Genomic DNA, 14,441 nt, shown 5'->3' with positions numbered 1-14,441 from the left:
TCCAGCTCGATAGAGAACGCGAACGCTGATCGCGCTGCAAGTTTTTGTGAAGCAAACTTGCTGTACTGAGGGACCGCGGTGGTTGCATGAAATCGTCAAGGAAAATATGGACTACTGTGATTTCCAAGTCGTGTGGATCACTATGCAAATTTTCATTTTCGTTCGTGGTTTTTTGTGACAAATACTTGTCGAAGGGAGATTGAGAAGATACAATAGCACCACAACGAATGCTATGCATTTTACAAAACGTATACCATAAATGCATAAAGAAACGCTGTCTAATAATTAGATAGACAAAATAAAAACTTGTCTTGATTAAGATGCAGAAACTACGTAGACATTGTTTTGCTTTCTTAATAATTTTAATGAGTTGATAATGGTACAATAATATTTTTCAATTGTTCATTTGCTTTTTTTCCATTTTGCAAGTGCATAAAATCCGCAGTCTATTAATAATCTCATAAATACACTTTTAACCCATGCCTTATAATTTATTATTATGCATCTATTTGATTGAAACATCTAAAGAAAAGTTTTTGTCTTACGATCGTGGTAAACTATTTTGAAGCTGTCCTGCGTTAAGCTATTTACTTTTTATGTGCACTACGTACCAGTCTGTTTTAATTTAGTTTGACTTCTATTGTTGTTAGTCCTGCAATGAACAACGCATAAGAAAAAATATTCCGATCTAGCGAGAACCTTAAGTGTCCGATACTACATAAACTCTCCTCTGGTAACCGAAAATATAATATAAACAGAGTAAAGTGTCTCGGGAAAATGTTTTCGTCAGTAATTTTTTAATGGACAACGACTGCGACGTGGGTGGTACATTCGTGAAAATATTTTTAAATAACTGTTACGTTATAGAAATTTACGTACATCTCCGAATATTACAGTATCCGCTTATAACACATTCGCGCAGGATAACGACTTAGACTCGTGGGCGGTTAATGAAGCCTAAATGCGTGGTAACGAGCTGGTCGAAGTTAGTAATTCTCTTTCATCAAAATTAATTAATAGATACACTTTAGAATACACTTTATTTATCTGTTTCCTAGCAGTTTTAATTAGCTGTTGTTTTAAAATCGAAGATCAATAGTTAAGAATTTTTTCTTAAAAAAAAATTCTGAAAAAATTCTTTCGATGTTATCATTTAAAAAAATATTATCGAACTTCAGTCGTTGAAAAGACCTATTAACCCTTTGCACCCCAGCGACGACTCTGAGCCGCCACTAAAACTTGCTATATCACATTCCGAGATAATGTTGACATTATCAAATTTGTTTACATTTCAAAAACTTTAAAAAGCGTGAATATTGTAACATTTCGGGATTCCCGTAAATCCGGGAACCCGCGAGGGTCAAGACCTAATCTTGAAATTGATTTTCATCTTTTCATTTCGACTCCATATTTTCGGAATCTCGCACATCTTTAAAACGATATTCAAAAAAGTGAGCATATTGAAACGACGTGCAAAACTCGGCTTCTTAACACTTTCAGGAATCCCGAGACTTTTGCGATTCCGAACAAATTCCTTTCCCGCCCCGACGTTTTCGGGATTCCGCACACCTCTGGTTAAAATAGCTTCGAGTGCAAAGGATTAATGGACTTCCGGTAAACAAAGTATTTACATTGCAAAAAATAATTCAACGCATTTTGTCAATAACGCATACAGAATTACCGTTGCTCGAATGGGTTAAATGCCCGATGAAACTTGGACGGCCTCCCCTTGTCAGTCAACGTCAACGCGTATCGACGCGGGCGTTCGACGACTTCTAAACGCAAGCATACGTGCGTGTTCCGGCACGGCGGCTAATTGCTTTCCGGGCGCTACAGTGTTCGTCATTGGCGCCATATGCAGAATAGTCGCGACGATGCGCAGTGACCCAGTAGCCCCGCGAGTTCAACGCGTTCCGCACTGCTACCGACGCGACGGTGCGGTGGGTGGCCTAGCTGTTATGGGTTTGACAGACGTGTCGAGCGCCGAGCTCGCAAGAAAAAGAAGTTCGTTGACGTCTCGATTATATGTAGGTCGATTCCGTGGAACGTTAACGCTCGCCGGCAGTGTACACGATTTTGATGAAAGCGAACGTCCCATGTACATTGTCGCGTATAATTTTAGCGTGACCTAAATTCTTTATTGTTTCAGACTTTCCGATAGAAACGCGTGAAAGTTGATCACACGATTATAAAGAACGGAATTTAGTAGACTACGTATTTTCTGTACTTACAAAAATGACTACGTCAAATACGAAACTATTGTAGAGGCACTAAAAGAACTTCAGAATATTCTTATATTACGTAGAACATATTAAAAACATATTGAAAGAGAAATGACATTATCACCGAGCCTGCGTTTCTTACAATTTTGCATTATGATTCGCAGCAGTCTAGATCCATATTCCTCATAAACGTAAAGAAATAGACAATACGACTTTTTAGTGTCGCACAAATGTCACGCAGTAAAAAAGAAACACGTAAATTATCACACAATCTAACTAGTTAGACTGCTGCTTTGCTTCGATTCCCATTAACACGAATTCGCATAAATAAGTGTGCATATTATTTCGTTTCTTCACGTTCAAATAAAATTGTATTACCTTCTCTCATCAATATTTCCGTATTGTTACGTATTCTTAAGTATTTTCCTCTACGAAATTGATAGAATCGATGAATTTCTAATCATTGTAACTCTCTGCGAAGGTAATGGTACTGAAAGGAGTTAATGCGCGACTATAGTCGCGCAAAAACTAGCAGTCTAGTAAAGCGTTCAATGAAAGTTCAAAGTTCACGAGCTCGATCAGCCAGAGAAAGATTTACCTCGCAATTCATCTGAACAGACAATCCACTGTGCGAAACAAATCATACCCTCCGAGCGTGTCTCTCGGTGAAAAATTCCAGTGTTTTCGGCACGCGTTACTTTTTCCAGCTTTATCGATGGCATTCGAATATGCAACACCCGAGATTAACCTGTCGTGTGCACGCAGCCGACGCGCGGATTCACGGAGGCGAATGTGGGACGCCGGTTTATCGCGTCGTTAACCACGAATCGCATCGGTCGAATTCCGCAGACTCGTGATCCCGACGATTCTCGACGTGATGTGTATCTTGGATAGGTGGACACGGCTCGCGTTAATAGAAGAACGACAGTAATCAACGTGATAGGGTCTCGATTCGACGGATCTGCGGGAGTAAGCAAGGGTACATTTCCGTTCGAGCTGCGATAAACGAGTCGAGTGGCGACGAAAGCGTAACGTAGAAGCGCAATCTATTGTTTTATAATGGGGGTGTGTTCGTGTCGGAGCAACGCGCGGAGCTACATTTTCTTTCCAGCTGACCAACGGTGCAAACGTTGGGAACGAAATCTCGCTTCGGCACCATCTAAGTTTCTTTGGTGTTCTAAACTTCCGGGAATCCGTGAAAATCGATTGCACGATTCGAGAAGACATTCGAACGGCGGACCCACTATTTCACAATGATGTAACTGAGTATGCACGGATTCATTCACCATTTTTTTTCACCAATTTTTTCAAGATAGTTTTTAATGGGTTTCATCTGAACACGTTACTTTTTCAGTAGACCTTAATTATTGGATCGGGATTAATTATTATGGGATGAAATGAATGCCGAAACTCATCTTCTGTTTACGTTTGATACCTGCACTTTTCCTAGTCTACAATTTTATTCTCCTTCGGAATCGTTTGCATTTAAGTGGTTAATTTTGTAGATGCCTCGAACAACTGGAATAATTCTACTATTGTCACAGCGCCATTATAAAAACACCAGAAGAAGATAATTTGGAGCAACTTCGATCACTGTTCTAGTCGACGCCCTTGTAACGTCTATCGCAGTCCCAACGTTCAACCAACTTGTAAATGTACCTTTACAGAACACTACCGCTGATTCGCAACATTAGTTGGACTTCTTACCTCTCCGGTAACCACCAGCCGAGGATCCTAAGTGATGCCATGACGAACATCACGAATATTACGATGGCGAATGTCACGTAGACTATCGCCAATTGAACCAGGGCGAAGATGTACAGGTTTTGGTCGCAATACTCGTCAGGTTTGTATCGTTCAACTTTGAAACGGGGCCACATAATCGTGAGGATCCACTTGTTCCCTGTCGCAAACGATCGAAAAAAAATCGTTAATGAGAAATCGTGTCGGACGTTCAGCTGGAGGAGTGCTGGAACGACGGGGACATATCTGGTTAACATGAGGTAACAAAAAATAATAACAATATTATAACAAAACAGCGAAAAGGAAGGTCAGTCCGCCGCTTGCAAAGCGCGCTCTCTCTTTCTCTCTCTCTCTCTCTCTCTCTACAATTATTTATCATATTTTTTTGCCCTTCAAAAAAATGCAGTTTGTCCGTTTCATAAATTGACTACAGCATTTTCAAATACACATAAGCCGACTATTAAATTTAAATCTAAGAATTATATTATATTTCTTGTAGCCGAGAAAATGTTTCGTGAAACGTCTTTAGAATACCGTACAAAATGGTATAAAATACCATGAAATGGAAATTATCGTTTCGTCCGTTGACCAAAAAAGATAAGTGCTTTCTGGAATGGATTGCTGGCTAGCGAAATCCACGTTCGCCCTTTGACATACATTTCGCCTGTGACGCAACAGCATTTCGAACTAGCACGTGAGCTTTTCCAGGTATTCTCGATTTTTCAAGGTTTACAGAGAACATTCCGTTACGAGAAGCTATGATTTTTCAGCAGGCGCGGTGAACGTGCATCAAGCCGCTTAAAAAGCTTCAGGTGTGCATCCATTAATTTTTTTTTCCTTTCGATCTTGCGACTTCTTATTGAAATCGTCATGTCAGTTCCACGTGTTTCAACAGAGAATTTCGATTATCCAGGTCAGGAATTCAATTTTAAGCGAACATTCCGATTGATTCCAGGCTCTTTCACCTTCCGAGAGGGGGATGCGATTTTAATGGATGAGCACTTCTGTCGATTTTCCATTTCGAGCTGTTTCTTCCTCTTTTCCCCCACCTACGTGTCTCCTAGTTTAACGTCGATAGATAACGAGTCGCGTAACATGATTACCGGATTACCTACCGGCAGGTGAATATACAAAACTCCGGAAAAGTCGCAGCAACCAACGACTACTTTCGTACTCGAAATGAGGACATCGTTCACCGTGACTGCAGAAGTAAAAATTAGCAGTTCGTTAGCTGGAAACCGACGCAATTACATCCGCGGATACATGCGACCGCGTATCTTGTAACTAGGCACAATCACGAACAAGAATTGGGTTACATCAAAACAACTTACAACCCACGTCTAACAAATTACCAGCTGGCGGAGCGATCGATCGATCGGTATTGTACCTCCGAATCGAGTGCATTCCAGTTACCACGTGAACGGTGTTTGGTTACACTTGTGTCCTAATTCACATAATTCATCTAATTCTCTTTTTAGTCGAATGTACTTTTGTTTATATGGATAGAAAATCCACAGTGAGGTACTCTATACAATATTCATTGAGATTACTGTGTATCGACTGTACAAATTAATTCACAGCTTTGTCTTCGCGAATTTATCGGTTGTTCACAAACGACCAATATATATTCTACTCGTGACAATAAAGGTCTTCGTCACTATTTATGCATTTCCTCTGGGTTATAAATAATTGATGAGTAAGAGCAATGCAATAATTTGATGATACACTGATGATATTGTCAAATATTTCGAACAACAAATAAAAGTCCGCTAAGTACAGTGACCGAAATAATGATAGCGTCATCTTAGTAGATTCTCGTTAGTTTTGAAGTGGTAGATAAATTTTGCGATAGACTTTGAAATCAACCTGTCAAAATTTACGGGAAATGATGTATAGCATATTATTAAAAAAAAATACAATTGTATGTGGTATTAGATAAATCACAATTTTATCGGAAATAACATTAACATAAATTTTCAAAATTAACCATTTTGCATCATTCGGAAAAGTGAAGAATTGGCCGTATCACCAAAGTTCGCGTATACATTAGCTTTTGATGCAAATAGATCAAAAAATGTCCATACTATTTTTCCCTTAGTCTGCAACATTCCAGAGCTTTAAAGTAAAAAAAAATCCATAACATTATCTCATTTCTATCAAATGTTCTTTGATTTTTACGTAACCTCGTCACTTTGCCACACCGTGTGACTGAGGAACAACTAAATATTAAGTTTTCTTCGTAAGTAATTAATTTCTGATTACATTTATAATAATTTTGTAAATATAGATAGAAAAATATTAAGTCTACACATTTATTTCACACAAAATTTCCAAAAAATGTTCTAATAATGTATTAATAACAATGATATTATTTAAATAATTATGTTTTTCACTAAACGCATCGCAACAAATCACCTACTAATAACAAGAGACAGATACGTTATGTAAAACACGTTGTTATATCACAAAAATGAGTCGTTTTAAGAAGTCAAATCTGATCGTTGCACCTGTTAAATGAATAATCGATAAACTCGATAAAATTGTGGTTCTCTCATACCGTGTAGTTTGCTAAAACTCTTGCTGATGTGACATAGAATAGTACTCCTTCCAATAAAACCATAAACAAATCATAGATCTGTCTGCCGTGAGAAGCAAGTTCTGAATACTGGAATGGAAAGCTGCATACGGGAATTTTGTATTCCTGCTTTGTGCTGTACAGTGCATTGAATCGTCCGGTTTACTCACCCATGCCAAACCATACAAGGAGGAACACTGATAGGACCCCCACGCCGATAGAGAAACAGGATATTTGCGAGTCAGGAGGCTGAAGCGTCAAAATTTCCCGTCTTCTTGACCGGATCTGAGAGTACGTGATCAGAAACATGAATATTGTCCCGAATACTCCTCCTAGGATCATGTAGGTTGGTATCTCGACTTTTCTTGGGCATTTATCGTTGAACTTCAGACCTGAAACAAGGGAGTAGAAGGACTCATTCAAATCATTTTCCAGACTTTTCTATTTGATTCTCGTTCGTTTATTGAGTTAGTAACTATCGTTCAGAGAACTCGTATATTAAGGAGGGTACGGAAATTTTAAACTACAGCTCTTGCGAACTTGTAAGGCAATTTAGAAGTTCACAACTGAGAATCATCATAAATTATGGTTCACAATACTACGTAGAGAAATGCTTCTCGAAATAACAGCTCCACTACTGGAGTTGTCGAATTAAAGTTAATGCACCAAAACGGTTGCACTGGAAGATTATACGTATAGTGTTTATCCTTGTTTTTTCTTTCTTTCTCCATGGTCGTTTCTCAGTTGTACAAATATGTACACTACCGATCAGGAGATGACGCACTTTAGTTGTAACGTTATAGTATTTGCTCAAATGAAACGAGTATTAGTAAAATGTTTTGTTTTTATGTTGACGATAAGGTTTTTTTTTTTAATATTCCCGTTTTTTCTCTTCGTTTATATTCGATCGTTTCCACCAACTGTTTTTCTAATGTTCTGAAAATTCGTGTCAATATTTTTACCTAATTTGCTGCACAATTTTAAATTGCCAATCTCGACAGGTTCAAGCTTATCCAAATGAACGTATATATCTAATCAAGGATGACATATAATCATCGTCTTAAGTTTCACTATAAGAATTTTGTCAATGTGATCTGTTAATAAATATTGCTCACGTTGCACTATAATACTACAATATTCAAGAAACATAATAATAAAAAGGAAGGAGACATTATACTCGTCCCGCACGAATGACTCGGAAGCAAATTACTGGATCTCCCTAAAACTTTGCAAAGAGTGCACGTAATTGTGAAAACATATATTTATTAGCAGGGAACGAGCAACTGAAATATTGCTGTGACAACTGGAGATTTTCGGAACGAAGGATTTCTCGAACTGCAAACATTGGACTCAATGACCGGCTTTCGTCAATAGACAGGTTATCACAGTACGTGATCAATAAAATTACGGTATACGGTCCTCTTCTGTTTGATTGGGAGCACTGTGAAAGAAGAGCTAATACTTTGTGCACTGAGCACAAATTTGTTAGCTGTCATCGGTAATTGATCGCCTATCCTGGTTGCCTCGTTTCCAACACAGTTTAATTCCGATGATCAATCGTGAACCGATCCTCCTTTATCGCCAGCAAAAGCCAGAGTGTTCCCGATCGATTTCACACAGCTTTTTATTCTGGCGCTTGTATCGTCTTAAATCAACAAATGAACCGGTGAGAATTGATATCAATAAGCTTTCGCGCGAACTCCGTTGAATAATGTAATGCTAATAACGTTGTCTGATTTCTCTCTCTCTCTCTCTCTCTTTTTCTCTGTATATGTGAAGTTCTATTTCGACATTTAACTAAATATGACGCGGTGTGCGAACAATAGGTAAGTGATGTCTGAAACTCCTTTGCGCGATAAAATACAACCTCGTAAGATACAACGTTTATGAATAGCATTTTAAGCTCGTAAAATCAAGTTGATCTTTATCAGATTATTGAAATGATAGTACGCGTGCACAAAAGCTTAAAATATTAACAAATTCGTGAATGATATTTTGTTCTGATGTTCTCTACCATCAATCAAAGCAATCACGTCGTTGTACAACGTCCGTTGAATAGCTTTCGAATTGTTGTAAAGACGCCGAATGAAATTTCATGAGATATAAATATTCGAGCAGATAATATTCCGCAGAATATTCGGCCTCTAACCACCGTTCCATGAAACACGATCAACGCAATAACTGTGACAACGACGGCACATAAAATAAAAAAGAATTGTCACTACGCCGCTATAAAAATGCAACAGTAAACAGACTGTTGTTGACACACCGAAAATCAACAGTCCGTGTTCGAGCGACGAAGGTCGGCTTGATTTCAAATCTATTAGTCACGTCGATCAAACGACTATTAAAACTTAAAATGCAATATGTAATAATAACGACGACGTTAACGCATGCTAAAGAAATACAAAATAAGGAAAGGAAATAGACTTTTACGCGTTTAGAATATCCTCACTTTTTGAAGCCTTTGTAATGGCCTGGAGCAGCATCTGCAGCCGACGGGATTTGTTTATAGGGAAAATGGTAGACGATATGATAGTGAATGCACGGGTGAATTTAATGCGAAATCGGGTTGTTACTGTGATCGCTGCAACCTGCTTTGGATTATTGTAATGTCTAAACGACCCTAATGCGAAATCGAATTGTCACGAGGAAATGTCAGTAACAGCCTCGTAATTTTAACGTTGTATCGATTCAATTAGATACAAACGGTATGCATGTATCGTGTAGAAAAGGTCGATGAAGAATTACTGGACCTCAGCGACGATTTAAAATCAACTTTTGATTTTGTCACACAATTAGTGTAATGTAACGTCATTGTATGTTTACAGTGGACTCCGATTATTCCGGATTCGTTAATTGTAAAATATTTACAATAAAAAATCACTTTTATAAGTAATTTACTATTATATCATAAAAAAACTCTATTAGAATTTAACTATTCCTGTATATTTTTGTGCATGCTGAACTTTTTAGATGTGAATTTATATTATTCGCCTATAAGTCACGGTAATCTCGTGAAAGTGACGTGCGGGAAAGTCGACGGCATAGGGATTGACCTAATTCGGACGATATCCGCAGTTAATTAAGGAGTAATTAAAAAAGGAAATTGAGCTCCCTTCTCGGTAAAATACACAATTGAGAACTGCACACATCGAAGAGATTAAAATAACGTGTATTCGTTCGAAGGCAGTTTCAGTGAAATGCAACGTGTGCACGTCTCCTCGAAATAGGGCAATGTAACTTTCAACTTCAATTACTAACAGTAATTGTAAAAATATTTGACATCAACGACGGATATTCGCGATATATCGATATATAAAGTAGCGCAAGTAAATAACCTGGCAAACATCGTTCGATTACGTTTCAATTGTCAAAGTGGAAAGTGTAATATTGTTTTATTCCGACAAATCGTTTTTTTGCTTTATTCCATACGCGACTAACGAAGTGCGAGAATTGTTCGCATGTTGTTCAGAACACTTTATCTGCAGTAGGTGCAAAAAGTGATCATACACCTTTTAAAACGAAATTACTTTTCCATATTTCGCGGCCAAGCGAATTAATTTTTGGGGGGGATATTAGAGGGATTAATTTATTGGCAATAGCTAAAAAATTGTTTTCAAAAATTGCAATTGGTTGTGATGATAAAAAAAATTAAAAACTGATGTTTTTTTTCATCATTTTTATCCGAGACTGCTATCATCACGAACTTTAAATGCTAACGGCTTATAACAACGTCAGCCAGTTTCAATGCATTCTTTAAATTTTCGTTATAGGCTCAGATAAATAAGTTCAAATCGCTTGACCCAATTATGAAAAAGTTATTCCGTTTTGAAAGGTGTACGAATACTTTTTACATCGACCGTGGATGAAAATTTTATTAATTTCCAACTTGCTGGATGCGACGAGCGTGTTTTCAGTTTTTATACCAAGCGGCAGCGAGAACAAACACAGATGCTTCGTGGAAAGCTCTCAGCGTAAATGATAAATCAACGTCGCATTGATAAAACTACTAAAAACTGCTTCATTTTGACATTGCATTTACCTTTATCGCGAAAGAAATTTATTTTATCGTACACTAATGTATTCCTTCTACATGACGAATCGAATCATTGCATTTAATTTTACCGTTAAAGAACATATTTTCGGTGCTGAAAATATGAATATTCACAGTGACAGACGTTTAATTTGTTTGATCGAATCGTTTTTATCGGAAATGGTTGGTTTGTCACGAATTAAAGTTTAAGGAATTAGATTGGCGACACTAGCACGTCGGACGGCGCGATCTGTGAATGAAATTTATGCGACCGTGATTAATAAGTCAGCTTAATATCGTCGCGACGCTCTGATCACATTAATGTGGTAGCGTATGCAAACTGCATCCACCTGCATTTCGTATGCCAGCGCCGCTGCAAATGCGACTCGCAATTAGCAAATACTAGACGCGTACGAGAACCCGAAAATGCCGGAAACACGATCTTCGGTCGGGTATCTCATAATTCGAGAATTGGGGAATTGTCTAGAATTTCGAGAAGCTCATTCACATTTTGGAACTACTCTCGCCTATAAAATCGAATTCTCCGGATTCTCGATAATCTCGAATCATCAGATACACTCGGGTACCCGACCCGAGACCGAGGTGAATTCTCGAGCCGACCTGGTCTAACTCGACATTTTGGAATTCTCGCACACATTGTATAGCGATCGCGAAAAACGTTCCGCGCATGTCATGGAATTGCGTTTGCCTGTTTTCGATACGGGAACAACAACGATCGTACTAACATCCATGCCGCAAGGCTGTAGGAACCATATCGATGTCAACTTGTACAGAATTTGTCACACAGTTGTTTGACACATACATTTTATCGTATACTACTCACCATATATCAGCATCGCTATTGGCAATATGCATAGGAGTATCAAGTATATTGACACTATCCGGGTCCTCCACATGACCTTCAGTGCACGAAAGACAAACACGATGGTGTTCCTTGCCTCAATGTTTGCGTCTTTCAATTGGAATACAACAGAGCCGTACGTAATGGCATTGTAGGTGCTGTTTTCCACCTTCTCATCAGGAGCTTTGACACCGTTGTTGAATAGACGCCGCGATTCGTCACCTGAAAGCTGGAAATTAACATAGACTCGTGTAAATACGTCAGCATGTTCGAATTTTGATGGTGGGACGTCGACAATCGATCGCTTTACTGTTAATGCACAGATGAAATATTCAGTTCGTTACATGTCAAGTGATAAAATTCAATTCCCTCTGATATCTCTGTTAAAGATTAACACGAGGTAATTCCTCGAAATGTCAAGCATTAGGCATTTACAGAACGTAAATTCTCGGTGTCGCTTCACCGAATTAGCGAGCACGGGTTTCTCAGGACAATAGCAACTCGCTATTTCGACCTGGAAATTATTTGGCTGCGGAAATGAACGTAACACGCGTAATTCCATGGAAATTTCAGCATCAGAAGTATCAAAAATAGGTTAAACAGCATTTTGTGTAAATATCTTGGATTGAGAGATATATAAATATTCACAAAGAGTTTATTATTTGGTCAATGCAAAAGTTTCGATGGTTTCTTAACCAGTTAACGGTTGCTTATGTTACTATAATTATTTTTGTTTAAGTACAACACTTTGAAAAATATATAATTTAATAAGGAATATCAAAGTATATATCCTGCTTAACCAATTGAAGGTTTTTGACGATTATATTCGTCAAATTATGTAGAAGGCAAATTATGTAAAACATAAACAAATTCACAAAAGTAAGTCTAAAGTTATTATCACTATGATAATGCTACTTATTTATTTACAAAAATCTCGTCAAAACCGTCACACTCGTCCAACATTTATTTAGTTTCCCTAGGAACACGAAATAAATTTCTGCAACCAAGCTCGCTCTGTATACAGCAATGCATCGACCCTATCTTTGCAATTTAGCCGGTTCATGTTCGTTCAGAATTTAATTAGAACTGCAAAAAGGATCAAACAAATCTGTTTCCACTGAAACGTAAAAACGGATATGTATGGGATTTTACAGCCAATTCGCCGAATCTTCTCGTGTTCCACGTATTCATTGATAGGATATACCTCGATAATTGCTCCCGTACTCGTGGTCGCGGTGTGCCATTTCAATTCGAACCGTGGACCACAGGGTCTCGGCAATTTTTTGCGAGTTTCCCCATTCCTTCGTCCCTCCGCGGATCCGTCGCATTTATTCCGCTCGTATCGCGGGTCGGCTCGTCATGTCTTTCGGAAGTTTCATGGCAGTACAAGGGACGAAATGAAGAATAAACGCGCGCGTCCTATTTTCATAGGCGAAATTCAATAACGGCATCGGGTCTGTCGCAAAGTACTTTCTGTGTGTGCAATGGTCCGGTGAAACACGCTAGCCGTTAAAAAGTTCGCGATTGACCGAGTTATTGTCGTTTTTCACGGTTGGAAAGTTGCCGTCAAAGACCAAATGTTTCGTGATCCGGTTTTGCGCATCAGAGGTGAGCATTGATCGATTAAAATTTGTACTTTGAATGCTTAGGATGAAAAATGTAGTCGTTGAAATTCATCGCTAATCACGTTATTACCACGTCGCCTGTATGTTTATTAATGTGCCGATATGTTTCTACGTAGTCGCTTAATGAAAATCGATTAACGAGATAGCTAAATAAAAAATTATTATTGCGTATGTTATGCAAAAATGTACGTGATGCAGGAACTTTAGATCAGTCTTTGTAAACTGGAAATTATGCGCGTGTAATATCTAGGTTCTCATAAGGACGGCGTAATAACGCTAATAACATTGTGAAGAATGAATTTCGTATTTGTAGCAGATGAGATGCACTACGATTACTGTTGCTAACTTGACTAAATTGCTATCATTAAATGCTATTAAATTTAACCTTAATCGACTTAGACCCGTAATCACTAGCTAGAGTTCTGCTTTATTAATTCTTCGATGTTGAACAGTACATTCTAGGTCATAACAAAGGGCTTTATACCTGCGACACGGAGCTGCTGTCGCGACGATTATCTTCGAAGCCTGATCCATAACCATGGTTGGTTTGGTGTACGCTGATAGCCGACTTCATAGTTCTTGTATTAGTCGCACCTGCGCACAACACAGACAAATTTATATATACGTGAAATTTCATTCGCCTGCTTAACTTGCTTAATTTATTTCATTGAAATGATTCGTCGTCAGCGAGCAATGTTAAGTGGCACGCTAACGGAATTCGACGGCATTTGTTTATCATTGTTGTTGGTCCAAACCGTTGACAGTGAAGTCTAGTGTCAATGAATTCCCGTCGGTGCAAACAGCGTCGATCAAATAACAGGAATCCATAAATAGCACAAGCAGGACGAGAATAAATAACACCATGCCTCTCGGAATTTTTTTCGTGCATCATCTCCCTTTAAAAGATTGATTCGCCTCTGTTGTGTTTACCAATATCTCTGGCTGAGATATTGAATTACTTCGACTATAGTTCTACTCGAAATCTGATAAGTAATTATAAAATGGACCCTGGATACGGAGTACAATCACTTGAATTTAAATTCCTACAAATCAATTAAATATTGTCGTCAACGGTCATCGGATTACATTAATCATATTCTCGTTCTGCGTGCAAAAGTGGATCGAAGGTACACGGAGAAGAATAGTTCAGAATTTGTCTCGATCATAAAGAGAGTAAGTAGAATCGGAAAGTAATAAACAGACACGATGGAGTATAATTCTATGGTTGCAATTGTATTATTCTCTCGAGTTCATAAAGCTCGATCCTATGCATTTCCTTCCGATGCATGCATAAATATACAACAATCCAATGAGTGCATAAATACAGATTTTTTGAGTTATCACGTGTTTTTTCTCTACAACCGCAGAAATATGTGCA

At 38.2% G+C, this 14,441-nt stretch overlaps 1 protein-coding gene across 2 annotated transcripts in view; it reads right to left on the bottom strand.

Annotated features, from left to right (window-relative positions):
- The window catches only part of LOC143259078 (uncharacterized), a 51,321-nt gene that overhangs the window by 17,497 nt on the left and 19,383 nt on the right, over positions 1-14,441 (bottom strand). For both annotated transcript variants that reach the window (XR_013032910.1, XM_076519911.1), the window contains exons 4-7: positions 13,548-13,657; positions 11,421-11,667; positions 6,711-6,932; positions 3,930-4,125 (exon numbers count right to left, since the gene is read on the bottom strand). Coding sequence is in view for 1 of the 2 variants with exons in the window: in XM_076519911.1 (XP_076376026.1) it covers positions 3,930-4,125; positions 6,711-6,932; positions 11,421-11,667; positions 13,548-13,657 (775 nt within the window). In the remaining variant the exon portion in view is untranslated. The remainder of the gene's footprint in view (positions 1-3,929; positions 4,126-6,710; positions 6,933-11,420; positions 11,668-13,547; positions 13,658-14,441) is intronic.

The sequence above is a fragment of the Megalopta genalis genome, chromosome 3, assembly GCF_051020955.1.
Source record: "Megalopta genalis isolate 19385.01 chromosome 3, iyMegGena1_principal, whole genome shotgun sequence".
Lineage (NCBI taxonomy): Eukaryota > Metazoa > Arthropoda > Insecta > Hymenoptera > Halictidae > Megalopta > Megalopta genalis.
The sequence above is the reverse complement of the archived record's forward strand: the minus strand, read 5'-3'. Positions and strand labels throughout refer to the sequence as shown.